We start from the raw sequence: 15,634 nt of genomic DNA on the forward strand, positions 1-15,634 counted from the left end.
TTTTTTTAATTAAAGGGTTTGTCCTCTTTCAGAAAACTTCCATCGGTAGCTATAAAAGAAAAAAGACCAAGCATTACTTATCCTTCCCTGGTCCAGCGCTGAGTCTCCGCCATTATCCCAGGTTCTGTTGTCTGCAGCACTCATGTTGCATCGACAGCTCTGCTGCCAATCAGTGAGCTCAGCGGCTCGTGCTGCCTACATCCGCTGTGATGTCACATCACCGCTGACGACAATCAGAGACCTTGGCAGTGGTGGAGAGCTAGCACAGGACACGAGAGGTTAAGTAATGCTCGGTATTACTGCCACAGCCAATGAATGTAGGTTTTCTGGAAGGGGACAACCCCTTTAAGGTTTGGTTGTTAGGCTCATTATATTATAAGATAATTGCTTGTAATTTTAACATGAAAAGTGCTGTGGAAACTACTGTGAAGACAGAGGTGCAGGTATCCTGTATGCTGTGAATAGCTCATAATAATCAGCCACAGTCACAACAACCCCCATAATGACTTCCCACAAGGGATTTCACAGCAATGTGGAATAAATCCTATATGTGGAGATCCCAGTCTACTGGCCAGGACTAGAGAAAGCTTCAACACGGGTGGTGGATCCTTTGATAGAACGACTGCTACATGATCAAAGAGGACGTTCCCTTTAAATCAGGGACTGACAGACCGATCCTCATTGAGCCCTGGGGAGATAGAAAGACTCTCAAAGCTGTCTGCACACAATGCCTGCTGTTAGGGCACAGCACCAAGCCAATGTGACACATAACATAAGGTATTATCACACAGAAGCATACTGACACATTATAAGCAGATAATAAAGATGTTCAATAGTAATCCCCTAAGGAGCTTTAGGATGACCAAAATGATTACACTGCTGGGAAGGGATGTAAGAAAACAAGCTCAAACATACTGCACTGGGTGCAATGGCTATCCCATTGCTGAGAAAATTAACTCTGAGGGCAGACGGGACCCCAGTGCCCTGACCCTCTGAATTATTCCCCCTCAGTGCTACCCCAATGTGCCGGAGTGACGTCTCTTATGTACAGGAACAGCTGAATGGAGGAGCTCTATTTCTATGGAGGGTGGCTGACAATCCATTGTTTACTGTCCTACAGGAGCACCTGGAGAACCCTTATTTTGGAAACGATAGGGTCCCAGACATCAGGAGACCACCTATCTTTAACGTACGTATCTGTTTTTCATAGGACAATTTCTATCACAGCGCTCATGTTCTTGCTTCATTGACAGAATAACAATACTTCCCCTCTTTTACATAAATTGCTCATGTGTTGACAAAAGTAATAGATGTTTCAATAAACGTATGTTCATCTGATGGCCAAAACTACAAAGTACTTTGTTTACCAGAAACAGCGAAGAGGTGTCTCCTATGTGTCTGACTTGGCGTCTACTTCCTGTTGTCAAGTGTAATCCATCATCAGTCTCTAGCAGCAGAGACAACAAGGTGCTCTCTGCTCCTCCTCTCCCATCCCTCACACTGTATACAGGGAGGTGAGGGTTCAGTTCAGGCAAACTATTGCTCAATAACATCTGCAATAGATGTTGGAAAGTGATGGTGAATGGAGTTCAAGCACCTAAAGTGCTGAAAGAATGCTGATGAAGAGGAACTACCCATTGTCTCAAGAAACTAAGACAGGGTATTTTTACTCTCTCCTGAGCCTCTGGTTGCCCTCTCCACAACTACGATATAGAAAATGAAATGAATGCTTACCCAGAAATCCATCATCCAGCACCAGGGCTACTTACAGAGTCGGGTTCCAGTGTTGTAATCTGTAAATCATACCTTCAGCTACTAAGGAATACCCTGAACTAACACATGGAACTGCCTGGCATGCAAAACAGATTATTCCTAAGGAAGTCAGAATAACTCCCCACTGAGTAATTACAATGGGAGTGGTCCGTAAATTAGCTGAAATCTGGTCTGACTGTAGAAATGATACGACATAGAGGTAACCGTGAGCACAAAACAAATGTCCGCCCTGATACATTTCACTTACTGGGATGTGCGGCAAAGTTATTGTAACTTCATCTTTTTTTCCAACCTGAAGTTCTCCTTCACAAGATGTGTCTATGGACGCCGGCTTAAAATCATCTACAACAAAAAGAAGACAGCTCATGACGGTGGTCATTTCTCCCACAGCATAGGCCTCAATCACATATCCTTTATTCACTTACGTGTTCTATCTTTAGGTTGTTTTTTTATGGATAGAACATGTACAGATAGTAGTCAAGTTTTTTTTTTTTTTTACAATGTCTGCCAAAATAATAATGCAGATATATCAGTTTTTGATAATAGTCACAGATTAAAATCACACATACAAGTCTAAGAGTCGTGAAAATCACAGAGAGCACGCTGATGCCATCATGTGTGTGCTGTTTTTAACATTGTAATGGGTAGGAGATACTTTGCATAATAATATATACAGTGGTATGAAAATGTGTTTGCCCCCTTCCTGATTTCTTATTATTTTGCATGTTTGTCACACTTAAACGTTTCAGATCACAAAACAAATTTAAATATTAGACAAAGAGAACACAAGTAACCACAAAATGCAGTTTTTAAATGAAGGTCTTTATTATTAAGGGAAAAAGAAATCCAAACCTACAGGGCCCTGTGTGAAAAAGTGATTGCCACCTTTCCCCCTTAAAACATAAACCACAGTTAATTTATCACATCTTTGGGAAGCTGAGTTCAATTTCCCTAGCCACACACAGGCCTGATTACTGCCACACCTGTTCTCAATCAAGAAATCACTTAAATAGGACCTGCCTGTCATAGTGAAGTAGATCAAAGTATCCTTTAAAGCTAGACATCATGCTGTGATCCAAAGAAATTCAGGAACAAATGAGAAACAAAGTAATTGAGCTCTATCAGTCTGGAAAAGGTTATAAAAACCATTTCTAAAGCATTGGGACTCCAGCGAACCACAGTAAGTGCCATTATCCACAAATGACGAAAACATGGAACAGTGGTGAACCTTCCGAGGAGTGGCCGGCCGACCAAAATTACCCCAAGAGCGCAGCAATGACTCATCCAAGGGGTCACAGAAGACCCCACAACAACATCCAAACAGCTGCAGGGCCTCACTTGCCTCAGTTAAGGTCAGAACATAAAGGCTTGTCTCAGTTTTGGGAGAATACTCTGTGGACTGACGAGACAAAAGTTTAACCTTTTGGAAGGTGTATGTCCCATTACATCTGGCATAAAAGTAACACATCATTTCAGAAAAGGAACATCATACCAACAGTAAAAGATGGTGGTGGTAGTGTTATGGTCTGGGGCTGTTTTTCTACTTCAGGACCTGGAAGACTTGCTGTGGTAAATGGAACCATGAATTCCGCTGTCTACCAAAAAATCCTGAAGGTGAATGTCTGGCCATCTGTTCATGATCTCGACCTGAATCACACTTGGGTTATGCAGCAGGACAATGATCCAAAACATACCAGCAAGTCCACCTTTGAATGACTTAAGAAAAACAAAATTAAGCCTAGTCAGAGTACTGACCTTAATCCGATTGAGATGCTGTAGCATGACCTTAAAAAGGTGGCTCATGCTCAGAAACCCTCCAATGTGGCTGAAATACAGCAATTTTGCACTAATGAGTGGCCAAAATTCCTCCAGAGCGTTGTAAAAGACTCAATACCAGTTATCACAAACGCTTGATTGCAGCTGTTGCTGTGAAGGGTGGCCCAGCCAGTTATTAGGTTTAGGGGGCAATCACTTTTTCACACAGGGCCCTGTAGGTTTGGATTTCTTTTTCCCTTAATAATAAAGACCTTCATTTAAAAACTGCATTTTGTTGACTTGTGTTATCTTTGTCTAGTAATTACATTTGTTTTGTGATCTGAAACATTTACCGTAAGTGTGACAAGCATGCAAAAGAATAAGAAATCAGGAAGGGGGCAAACACTTTTTCATACCTTATAGGCTGAATTTAGGCTTATGGCTAATTTCACCGAAGCGAATACTTGTCAACATTTCTGCAAGTATTTAAAGGGGTTGTGCACTACTTTAGCATCGATTACCTATCCTTAGGATAGGTCATGAATGTCTGATCGTCCGAGGTCCGACACCCCCGCCAATCAGCTGTCGGCCAGAAGTACTGACTTGCCAAGCTGCTCCTTCTACTTGTAGTGGCTGCCGAAGGGTACTGCACATAAGCCTCCTATTGATTTGAATAGGAGGCGGATATGTAGTACCAAGCCCCAGCCACTATAAGTAGACGGCCAGCTCCTCAAGTAAGCTCTTCCGGCCAGCGCCACGGATAACAGCTGATCGGCGGGGGTGTCGGACCCCGACCAATCAGACATTGATGCCCCATCCTAAGGATAGGCCATCAATATGTAAGTAGTGGACAACCTCTTTAAGTCCTGCCCTAACTCCTTACCACCTTGAAACGCCCGAACATCTTCTAGGAAAGCCGCCGGCCCACCTAAGAAAACCCACTTTTGGGTGGTATTTACCCTAACCATACCCCTTTTGGCCCAGGAGTCCTGGTAAATCTATAACAGTTGGCAACTATGCAAGCTAAGAAGTATGGCTGTGAATCCTGACCACATTACAGGTTGGACCACAGTCCATGGTTGCACCCATATTACACTTGATATTACTCTCCACCTCCATGGCTGATAGACACACGGCACAAGCCGGCATTATAGTACCTCACTGATACACAATTAGAGAATGCAGAAACACAACTACAAGGTCATGGTGGAGATTTAAAGGGAATCGGTCACCAGGCTTTTGCCTCCCAATCTGAGAGAAGAGACCCTGATTCCAGCGAAGTGCCACGTACTGGGCTGCTTGCTGTAGTTCTGATAAAATCCCTGTTTTATCAACAGATTATCACTGGAGGACTAGTAAAACTGCTACCATATAGCCCCACCCCCACCAACTAATTGGAAGCCTTCTGCCTATGCACAGTGTACACAGAAAGCTGCCAATCAGTGGTGTGGGCGGGGTTATACAGGGCTCAGCATTCAGAGATCTGCAGCAGAAAAACAACGATTTCATCAAAACTGCAGCAGGCAGCCCAGTAAGTGACTCATTGTTGGAATCAGGGTCTATCTCCACATTATGCAGCTCTCATATGGGGTAGAAAGAACTTGGGGATGGATTCCCTTTAAGGGGGTAAAACTCTTCTGACAGATTGCGTCAGTCAGGGATTTGCACAAATAGCAATAATGCAGCACTGTGACCAGAGACTCTCCCTCAGTGTGAACAGTGTCAGCAGTGAGCGCTCAGGTTACAGCCAGCACATCTGGAGATGGTATATAGAAAGCACAGCATGGAGCACAAATCCCAGCAGACCCTACAATCTACCACCACACGGGGCACAGGGAAATACAATAATAATAATAATATTAATATTATTGTTAATAATAATAATAATATTACACAGAGCCAGGCACTCCCTCACAGGCAGACTGCACCATGCCTGGCACTATTCATGCGCATTACATTTATTAAGTACGATCCATCAATGAGAGAATGACGTCAGCAACATGACATATTTCAGCATCAACAACTGTGGATGACGTCATCTGAAAAGGCAGAGCGTGATTGGCAGACACTATGTGACGTCACTGCCCGGTACTCACAGCGCACAGTGTGGAAGGAGGAGCGCGGCCTCTTCTCGAAGCTCTCCCCTAATCTCAGCCCGTGTTCCTCCCGGTCCAGAGGCGGTGGGGGTGGCGTCCCGTTCATTTTCTCAGCTCTAGTGACTTGCTCAGGCTATGGCGGTAATCACATAAACAAAACGGTAAGTGCTTCTTCCTCTATCGCTCCGGCTGCGCAGGCGCAGTAATGACGTGAGTGCAGGGTTCCCTACCTGCCCATACAACGTAGATAGTGACGCGCTGCAGCACATCATAGAGAACGTTCTACAGTACAGAGCGTCCGTGTGCAGCCGACATAGCATTCCGGAGAAGCCTGACGGAGTTCTCCATCGTTCCACAGTTTGTCTGGTCTTCGCCCCCTAAGATGTCACTTTTATGCTTACCATATGCGTACGGTCCAATAGGGCTTTGGGTCTCTCACCATTTACCATCTGTCAGTTCATGTTCACACATCAGATAAGCTCAGGAGTATTCCTTCTGATTCCTGCTCTTCTACCCAGCATGCAGTGCGTGTAAGTGACCTTTCTCATCCACTGACAGCAAGCAGAGATTGTAAAAATGGCAAATCTGTATACAGTCAAAAGTCTGGGCTATTGTTGAGGGGGGAAATAGTGAAGCAGACCCAGAGTTTGGACCCCCATATCTAAAGACAGGGGGAGGGGGACTGTTCCCTGTAACAGTTCTTATGCTGAGATAAAATTGCTCATACTTCATATTTGTCAGCTCTCCCAGAACACAGAGGATGAAGGGGGACCTGCCAGAGGAGCTGCAAACCAGGGCCCCACAGAAGCCCCCCGCCTGAGCATGGCACCAAATGCTTTATCATTAGGTGGGGGCAGGAAATGGGCAAGGAAGAGAGAATGAGGGATTCTGATGGCAACATCACTGTCAGATGTGTGTGATGTTTGGCTGTAATTGAGGTTCCCTATCAGTATGTCTTTGGAGTGTGGGAACTCCTTGCGGATGTTGTCCTTGGGTGGGATTTGAACCCAGGACCCCAAGGCTGCAAGGCTCTAGTGCTAACCACTGAGCCACCGTGCGGCAGCCCTATCTCCATCCCACCTGACTGATATAGTAGAAGCACAACTACCAATAGCACCATTTTTGCCGGGACAGCCTTATGGAAAAAAAACCTTAAAGGATGTTACTAAAGATTTTCAAACTCCCAATTCGTGATAGTGTGTGATGCCCACTCTGTCCCTATTCCCCTGTATTCACAGTGTGGGTGGTCTTGTGACCCCATATATGCGATTTCCATACTTGTTTTTCTCATTTCTCTTCTGTTGAGAGAAATGTCTGTGACTATTTGGCATGTTGCTGTAATTGTGGAAATCACATATGTGGTCACACAACCACCTACACACATGGGAAATACCGGGGAATGGTGACAGTGGGCACAGCGCACACTTCAGCCACATAGAGTGATTGCAGATTTTTCATTTCACCCTGGACAACCTGTTTTAAATATCTAGATATTGATACGGATCAGTAAGAGTGACGTGGGAACATTGATGACGCACAAGGTCTTTACAACATGAAAATTGGCAGAAATCAGAAGAAATGATATTATCGGTATCTGCCTCCCGACCAGACCTGTAATTTCAGTCCCTCACATGCCAGCCAAGCATGAAAGCAAGTTAATAAGAAACAGTTCAGTCATTTTAACCATCTCCTGACATGTGATATATAGCAAGCTTATGAAGCATGTTCCATACATGGCAGGTGTTAATAGTCTTAAAAACTTGACACCTTGCTCAGTGGCAGGATTTTCAAAATGGCTTTTTATTTTTTCTGGACAGCTTATCAAAAAAATCACTGTCAGAAAATATTTTTTACTGACACATTGGAAAACCATAATACATCATTATGATTATAAGTGATACAAGTCTACAGCCCATAATTCTGACATGAGACATCAGCTGCATTCACTGTAAACTGTAAAATGATGATAATTACAGGCTAAATAATCTGATTAAGTCTCTTTAGCTTTAAAAAAAAATCACAAACGCCTTAAAAAATTTTACGGACAGGGCTAAAAAGTGCCTTATTATTATGGACTGTCCTGGAATTTCTGAATGGTTGGCAACCCTGCTCAATGTTATTACTGTTACTTTGCAGAACTGGGGTCTTGGGTTCAAATCCCACCAAGGACTAGATCTGCAAGGAGTTTGCATGTTTTCCGAGAGTTTGGGTGGGTTTCTTCCAGGTAGACCCACTGGGGACAGTGATGGCAATGTCTGTAAAGCACTATAAGCAAAGTTAAATAAAAAAAACACTCGCCCCAATTTGAGATAAACCTTGATTTAACCCCTTAGATGCCACAGAACGTTAGTGATCTTATTAGGCTGACAGGACAATACACTGAAATACAAAACGATCTCAGTATATTGTATGAGCTATTGGGGAGATCAAAAACTGTAAACATTTTTTTTCACAAATATTTTAAATAAAATACTAAATAACCTTATTTTCCCATTGGTTAGGTGACATTCTAAAAGAAAAAAAAAAGTCTAAACTATTACAATAATTCTCCTACATTATGAACATTGTAAAAAAAAAGGTCCATTATTGAAAAAGTAGAAGATTCTGAGCCCCAGACTATTCTAAATTTATAACATATGAACATTTCATCTACTCTTCTCATCAGATTGGAAAAACATGGCCTCCAGTACTCTTTGTGTGGATGAGTCAGCGGGGGATACGGACTCTACTTGTGGATGGTCTTCAGAAACACCTTTTCAGAAAAAGGCCGATAAATTAGAACTTCCAACCACTTATGTTGCCCCGCTCGTCCAGACTGATGTTACATTGGTGTCCGAGTTCAAGCAACTAAAGCTGGAAAGAGAAGCACAGAAGAACTGGGACCTTTTCTACAAGAGAAATAGCACCAATTTCTTCAAGGACAGACACTGGACAACCAGGGAGTTTGAGGAACTTAAAGCATGCAGGGAGGTGGGCTGTAGTCTCTCAGGATAATGTAATTAGGTCTTTTTAATTGCATTAATTCAATTAGTTGTTCCAAAAGAAAACTGGGTCATTTTACAAATGGTGTTTAAGTGTTATGAAATGAATAATGGATTGCAATGTTTTGTGAATGGCTTTAAGGGAACATCTCACAAATGAGACAGGATACGATAGAAATGTGTGATCGGTAGGGAAACAGACTGCTGGGGAAAGTGACTGTAGGAGGAAAGATCACATCTTGCTACTATGATCTCTTTCTCATAACAGGTTGAAAGTTATCCTCTCTGGGATGTTATATATGAACTTTTTTTCAAGTTATCCCCCAAAACAACGAGAGAGGATATGTCTTTAAATTCATTCTTTTAGAACGTAAGAAAAAAGCCCCCTCCACACAATTCAAAAGACAGCCGATCCTAGTGACATGTGAGGGCGGACTACTGTCTGAAGAAACACCGCTCCCGAGACCTGTGTCTCAACTGACACAGAGCTGTATCATAAACACAGGTACCTCCTTCAGTTGAGGAGACGGTGATAGGAAAATAAAGCTTCTCCTCGGTTGTTTGGCTGTGCACGGGGTAATGAGGCTGGAGAAAAAAAATCCTTTCTGCTCAGTCAACAAAAAGATTCTTTTTCTTTTCCGGTCACAGCCTTTTCCAACAGTATCTGTGCTTACGTTACAACTCCTGTCAGTTGAGATACAGGAGTCAGGAGCTGTGTTTTTTGAGATTGCAGCCTGTCCTAACACATGACTAGGACGGGCTGCTATATGAATGATGCGATGGGGCCATTTTATTACATTCTTAGAGAACCCCTGTAATTGTCTTTTTTATGCACATCTAATCACCTCTGTTCTATATAAGTCCATTTGTTCCTGATGTTTCCCGGCAACTGGATAGTAGATATTTTGGTCTCAAAGTGGATCTATCAGCAGATTTCACTATACAAACTGCATACATTATTAATATTTGCCAAACTGGAATGCACTCACTGGTATAAGATAGATCTGTTCTACCTGATGAGACTGGCATATTTACTTTTAAAATCCATGTCAGAATGGCTGTATAATCCTGATAAGATAAGTATTTTATGAGTCTGGGTACAGAATGAAATACCTCACTAGTCCAAGTGTATTCAGTCTCCGCCCAACTGACAGCTGCAGCTTGTACTGAGCCGTGATGGAAGCAGGAGAGACACTGAGGAGCTGTCAATCAGGTTATATGGGTGGAGATTGAACTATACTTTTATGAAACATTATTCAACCATTCTGAAATGGATTTTCAAAGTAATTGCAGCATCCTTAATGCTTTAACGATGCAGAAAATTGTTTTGCTTTTTTTTTCTCCCCTTCTTTCCAGAATCAACTTTTTTTTCTGTCCACGTAGACATATGAGGCTTGTTTTTTGTGGATTAGTTTATAGTTTTGAATGACACCAAACATTTTACCATATAATGTACTGGAAAGTGGGGAAAAAATTCCAAGTAGGGTGAAATGGTAAAAAACATCCAATTCTGCTATTTTTTGGTTTTCTTTTTACTGTGTCCATTGTGCAGTAAAATGTCATAGCAACAATACTTCAGGTCAGTACAATTAAGGTGATACCAGACTTGCCTAGTTTTGTATTACCTTAGAGGATGGAGCCATATTAAGGTATATCTATATGTAATTTATGGGTTAAATAAGTTTATATATTGATAGATCAGACTTTTAAAGACACAGCGATACCGGATCAACTTATTTTTTTTATTTCTATTTTTTTCATTTCTTTATCTTTGGATGGTAAAGAGGATTCAAAGTTGTATGTGGTTTTCTTTTTTTTTTTTAAATGTTTTTAACTTTTTCATTTTATTTTCTACATAAGGAACTAGATCCTGCATTCATACTATATACTTCAATACTTAATTAAGTATTGCAGCATATAATGAAAATCATGATTTCCTATGAAGTCCAGATTAGGACACTCCCACCGATATCAGCCAAAATTCGCTTCCACAGCAATATAAGCACTGTATGGCGCAGAACAGAGCAGCCCCCTGTATTATAGCCGCTGCTTAGTATTGCACAACGCGCAGTGGATTTCGTGTGGCATAACAATGTCACATGGTCTGCAGCTGACCCGGCACCCACACTGCTGAAATAGGGCCAGTGCGGAGGATGAGTATATGTTTTGTTTTTTTTTATTTTATAAGGGTGACTACATTTAAGGCAACCCCTTTAAGTCCTGAACCACCCACTGTTATAGGGTAAAGGTAGCATCTAAGTGGTTACACAGCAGCGATCAGATATAGCTGTTAGAGGCTGGAGCTGGCTGTATTAAACAGCTGACACCTGCCCAATGTGGAGCGGGCTCAGCTACAGAGCCTGCTCTTTACACCCACACCCTCCCCATGATATACTATTATTTCCTAGGAAGGTAAGGCGTTAACAGATTTGACAGATCTGTTTGGTAATGTTTGCAGTTTATATGGTGAAATCTGATGACAGTTCTGCTTAAAGTTCTGATGAATATGTACAGATAGAGTATTCAGCAGGAGAGAAAAATTCTGCGATGAATTAAATTAAAATGTAACTGAAACAAAAGTACCTAGAATTAAAATACAACCTTAAAGTGCTAGTGCTCCACAAAGTGAACAGTGCTCAGTAAAAATTGGTTTGGTCTTACCACTCTGACAAAATTTCACAGGCTGGGTAACCAAAAAAATCCAAAAACCTTAGGAGCTGTAGATGCGCATCCGAAATTTAGGCCGATCCAGAGGAATATTGGTTCTTTGCTAAATTCCCCTGTCGTGCCCTTTCGATGCTCCCGCCCTTACAAGGGCAGTCCCCAAGTGTAAGACTAGTCTTAATGTTCCCACCACAGCCAAAAGATATATACCAAAGTATGCAATCCCTACGCGTTTCCTCCCCCATGTGGGGTATTCATCAGGGGATATAGGAATTTAAATATAATGATTCTTGCAGTGGCAGTTCCCACAAAAAAAACAATACTGACTAGCATAGTCACCGCTAGTTCAGAGCGGTATGCACTGTGTCCAATTAGATGATCCTTTATAAATAGCCCCCCCTCCCACGGTATAGATGTCATATTCGGTAGGGAAAAGGAGTATTACATCCCAATGGCCTATCACAGTATTGCGCATGTCTGGTATGGTCAGTGGACCGCACTGTGACCCGCACTCCAGTCATGCTTCCGGTCGCGCCAAGCACCGATACATAATTTCCGTCCGCGTCATGAAGACGCATCCTGGGGCGTATGGGCGCGGACATATGGTCTTTGCCCGCGTCACATCTGGTCCACAGGTTGGAGCGCATAGCCATATTGTTTCCTGTTCCCCTTAAGTAACCTCGCGTCGCATCTCCTTAGAGACCTGTGTGAGGTATGGACCGCGCCGTGGAACGTACGGTCATGTTACTCTGTCACCTTGTGCCATATACGTAGTTGCTCTACATCATCTACCCCCTTATACCAAACTCCACTATTTATTCAAACCCCTCAGCCATTCTAGATCATGTTTGGAACACAGCTCTATAGAGATCCTATATAGTACAGTAATATATAGAGAAAGGAGAGGAAGGTGTATCCTATATTTAAGGAGCCCAAATTATGCCATAGTACAAGGTGTTATAAAGGACAGCATCATATGGGAGTCAAGGAGTACTGGTTAGATTTAGGGGGCAAAGACAAAATAAGCATAAGAGTTAATAGCTGTTTATTAAATTTAGGGGGCCAAGGACCAAAATGGAGCCATATTAACCCCCCCCCCCCCAAAAAAAAGGGGGCCGAATATAGAGGGGAAAAAGAAAGGAATGTATATCCGAAGGACATGTATGTATTTAAGCCAGAAGTACAGTATAATATGTGCAAGGGGGTTTCCTATAGCAATGGCCAAAATAAGTTCTGGCCGAAACCACAACAATCCATAGTCCTGAATTGCTTTCTAAATGTCAGATCTGTTTTTAGGCCATCACCTCTATCAGCAGAAACCATGTTTTAACAGGGTGTAAGTAAAGGGGTCAAGAGAGGGGTAAGAATCTGAGGACTTAATTTCATTTGGCGGGTTAACCGGACACTTGATCAGCGGATAATATAATTTAGAGAAAACAACAAAAATTAAGTTGTTCATTGAGACCGTTTGGCTGGTAAGTATCCAAACCGAAAATCCAATGCAGTTCTCTTTGCGGGATTATTTTATCAAAATCCCCTCCCCTAGATGGGGGTTTTACTCTGTCAATTCCCATGAAACAAATTGCTTTCAAATCACCATTGTGACATTCATTCACATATTTTGCCACTTTTGAGCACTGTTCATTTTGTGGAACAGTAGCATTTTAAGGTTGTATATCAGGGGTCTCAAACTCAGCTGGGCATATGGGCCGCACACGGAAAAACATTTAATTTGGGGGGCCGCATTATTTGCATGACAGTGACATTTTTAGTGATACCATTTTATTTTCTATACACCTTTTGAACTGGTCCTCATCTTGCAGACATGGTCTCCCCGCCTGGTCCCCCATATTGCAGACATGGTCTCCCCTCCAGGTCCCACATATTGCAGACATGGTCTCCCATCCAGGTCCCCCATATTGCAGACATGGTCTTTCATCCAGGTCCCCCATATTGCAGACATGGTCTACCATTCAGGTCCCCCATATTGCAGACATGGTCTCCCATCCAGGTCCCCCATATTGCAGACATGGTCTCTCATCCAGGTCCCCCATATTGCAGACATGGTCTCTCATCCAGGTCCCCCATATTGCAGACATGGTCTCTCATCCAGGTCCCCCATATTGCAGACATGGTCTCTCATCCAGGTCCCCCATATTGCAGACATGGTCTCTCATCCAGTTCCCCCATATTGCAGACATGGTCTCTCATCCAGGTCCCCCATATTGCAGACATGGTCTACCATCCAGGTCCCCCATATTGCAGACATGGTCTCCCATCCAGATCCCCCATATTGCAGACATGGTCTCCCATCCCGGTCCCCCATATTGCAAACATGGTCTCCCATCCCGGTCCCCCATATTTCAGACATGGTCTCCCATCCAGGTCCCCCATATTTCAGACATGGTCTCCCATCCAGGTCCCCCATATTTCAGACATGGTCTCCCATCCAGGTCCCCCATATTGCAGACATGGTCTCCCATCCAGGTCCCCCATATTGCCGACATGGCCTCCCATCCAGGTCCCCCATATTGCAGACATGCTCTCCCATCCAGGTCCCCCATATTGCAGACATGGTCCCCCATCCAGGTCCCACATATTGCAGACATGCTCTCCCATCCAGGTCCCCCATATTGCAGACATGCTTTCCCATCCAGGTCCCCCATATTGCAGACATGCTTTCCCATCCAGGTCAACCATATTGCAGACATGGTCCCCCATCCAGGTCCCCCATATTTAAGACATGGTCCCCCATCCAGGTCCCCCATATTGCAGACATGGTCCCCCATATTGCTGACATGGTCCCCCATATTGCAGACATGGTCCCCCATCCTGGTCCTAATCTTGCAGACATGTCCCCCATCCAGGGCAGCCCCCCCATACTGCGCACAGGGCCGCGTCGCCCCATGCTGCGCACAGGGTGCCCGTCCCCCAATACTGCGCACAGGGTCCCCGTCTCCCCCGCATACTGCGCACAGGGTCCCCGTCTCCCCCCATACTGCGCACAGGGTCCCCGTCTCCCCCCATACTGCGCACAGGGTCCCCGTCTCCCCCCATACTGCGCACAGGGTCCCCGTCTCCCCCCATACTGCGCACAGGGTCCCCGTCTCCCCCCATACTGCGCACAGGGTCCCCGTCTCCCCCCATACTGCGCACAGGGTCCCCGTCTCCCCCCATACTGCGCACAGGGTCTCCGTCTCCCCCCATACTGCGCACAGGGTCCCAGTCTCCCCCCATACTGCGCACAGGGTCCCCGTCTCCCCCCATACTGCGCACAGGGTCTCCGTCTCCACCCATACTGCGCACAGGGTCCCAGTCTCCCCCCATACTGCGCACAGGGTCCCCGTCTCCCCCCATACTGCGCTCAGGGTCCCCGTCCCTCCATACTGCGCTCAGGGTCCCCGTCCCCCCATACTGAGCACAGGTCCCCTGTGGTGTATTTCACATGACAGAGGAAAAAAAATGATTCTCACCTGTCCTCCGTTCCCTCGGTGTCCTTTCTGCACCTGTGGCCCGCAGGCACAGACCCCATAACGATCGCGGCTCTCTCCAGCAGCCGCCAACATTAGTGCTATAATGCAGTGTATTGCCGCGCAGAGACCGGCTCTCTGCACAGCAATACCAGTGTCACCCGCCGGCCTAACAGAGGCCAGCAGCTGACATCTGCGCATATCAGTGACGTCATACTCCGCTGCGCTGGGACGCCAACGTCAGCTGCTGGCCTCTGTTAGGCCGGCGGCTGACACTGGTATTGCTGTGCAGAGAGCCGGTCTCTGCGCGGCAATACACTTCATTACAGCACTGATGTCAGCGGCTGCTGGAGAGAGCCGCGATAGTTACGGGGTCTGTGCCTGCGGGCCGCAAGAAGCAGACGGAGGGGCCGCATGCGGCCCGCGTGTTTGGGACCCCTGCCCTAAATTATGTATAGGATATGGTAGATGATCCCCACCAAATATCATCAGCTATACTGACGCTCGGTCCAGCGGTGGAGCAGGGGAAATACATTTTTGTTTATTCAATCATGCTGACGTCGCCCCCTGCAGTCTGCCGCCCTAGGCACCCGCTCTAAGGTGCCCAGGGGTAAATACAGCCCTGAGTTACGCCCCATTTCCTTAATCTGTGACCCCGTATCCCTCGTGCAGCGACCTGTCCTGTCAGGATGATGTTCCCGTCTATCACATGGCTGCAGATGCAGCATTCCACAGCCAGCCAATCAGAGCACTCGCTCACCGACTTATGCAAATGAGCTGGTGGCAAAACCAACGACTTTTCAACTAATTTGCCCTAAATATTCAGCAGGGGCGGGACAATTTGCCCGCAGGGGCGGGGTCACTGTCAGCAGGGGCGGGGTCACTGTCAGCAGGT

The 15,634-nt window shown here is 44.9% G+C and overlaps 2 protein-coding genes across 4 annotated transcripts in view; one reads left to right on the forward strand and one right to left on the reverse strand.

Annotated features, from left to right (window-relative positions):
• Window positions 1-5,889, reverse strand: part of EAF1 (ELL associated factor 1) — a 21,857-nt gene extending 15,968 nt beyond the window's left edge. The window contains exons 1-2 of one of the 2 annotated variants that reach the window (XM_073678069.1): window positions 5,625-5,889; window positions 2,021-2,115 (exon numbers count right to left, since the gene is read on the reverse strand). In XM_073678069.1, the coding sequence (XP_073534170.1) occupies window positions 2,021-2,115; window positions 5,625-5,730 (201 nt within the window). In that variant the 5' untranslated portion in view covers window positions 5,731-5,889. The remainder of the gene's footprint in view (window positions 1-2,020; window positions 2,116-5,624) is intronic. The other variant, XM_073678068.1, reaches the window with a different exon arrangement.
• METTL6 (methyltransferase 6, tRNA N3-cytidine) overlaps window positions 5,595-15,634 on the forward strand; it is a 26,907-nt gene continuing 16,867 nt past the window's right edge. The window contains exons 1-2 of one of the 2 annotated variants that reach the window (XM_073678066.1): window positions 5,595-5,785; window positions 8,290-8,594. In XM_073678066.1, coding sequence (XP_073534167.1) covers window positions 8,301-8,594 — 294 coding nt within the window. In that variant the 5' untranslated portion in view covers window positions 5,595-5,785; window positions 8,290-8,300. Of the gene's footprint in view, window positions 5,786-5,892; window positions 6,155-8,289; window positions 8,595-15,634 lie in introns of those variants that run through there. The other variant, XM_073678067.1, reaches the window with a different exon arrangement.

The sequence above is a fragment of the Phyllobates terribilis genome, unplaced genomic scaffold, assembly GCF_046119375.1.
Source record: "Phyllobates terribilis strain yellow unplaced genomic scaffold, ASM4611937v1 Scaffold_4__5_contigs__length_816908805, whole genome shotgun sequence".
Lineage (NCBI taxonomy): Eukaryota > Metazoa > Chordata > Amphibia > Anura > Dendrobatidae > Phyllobates > Phyllobates terribilis.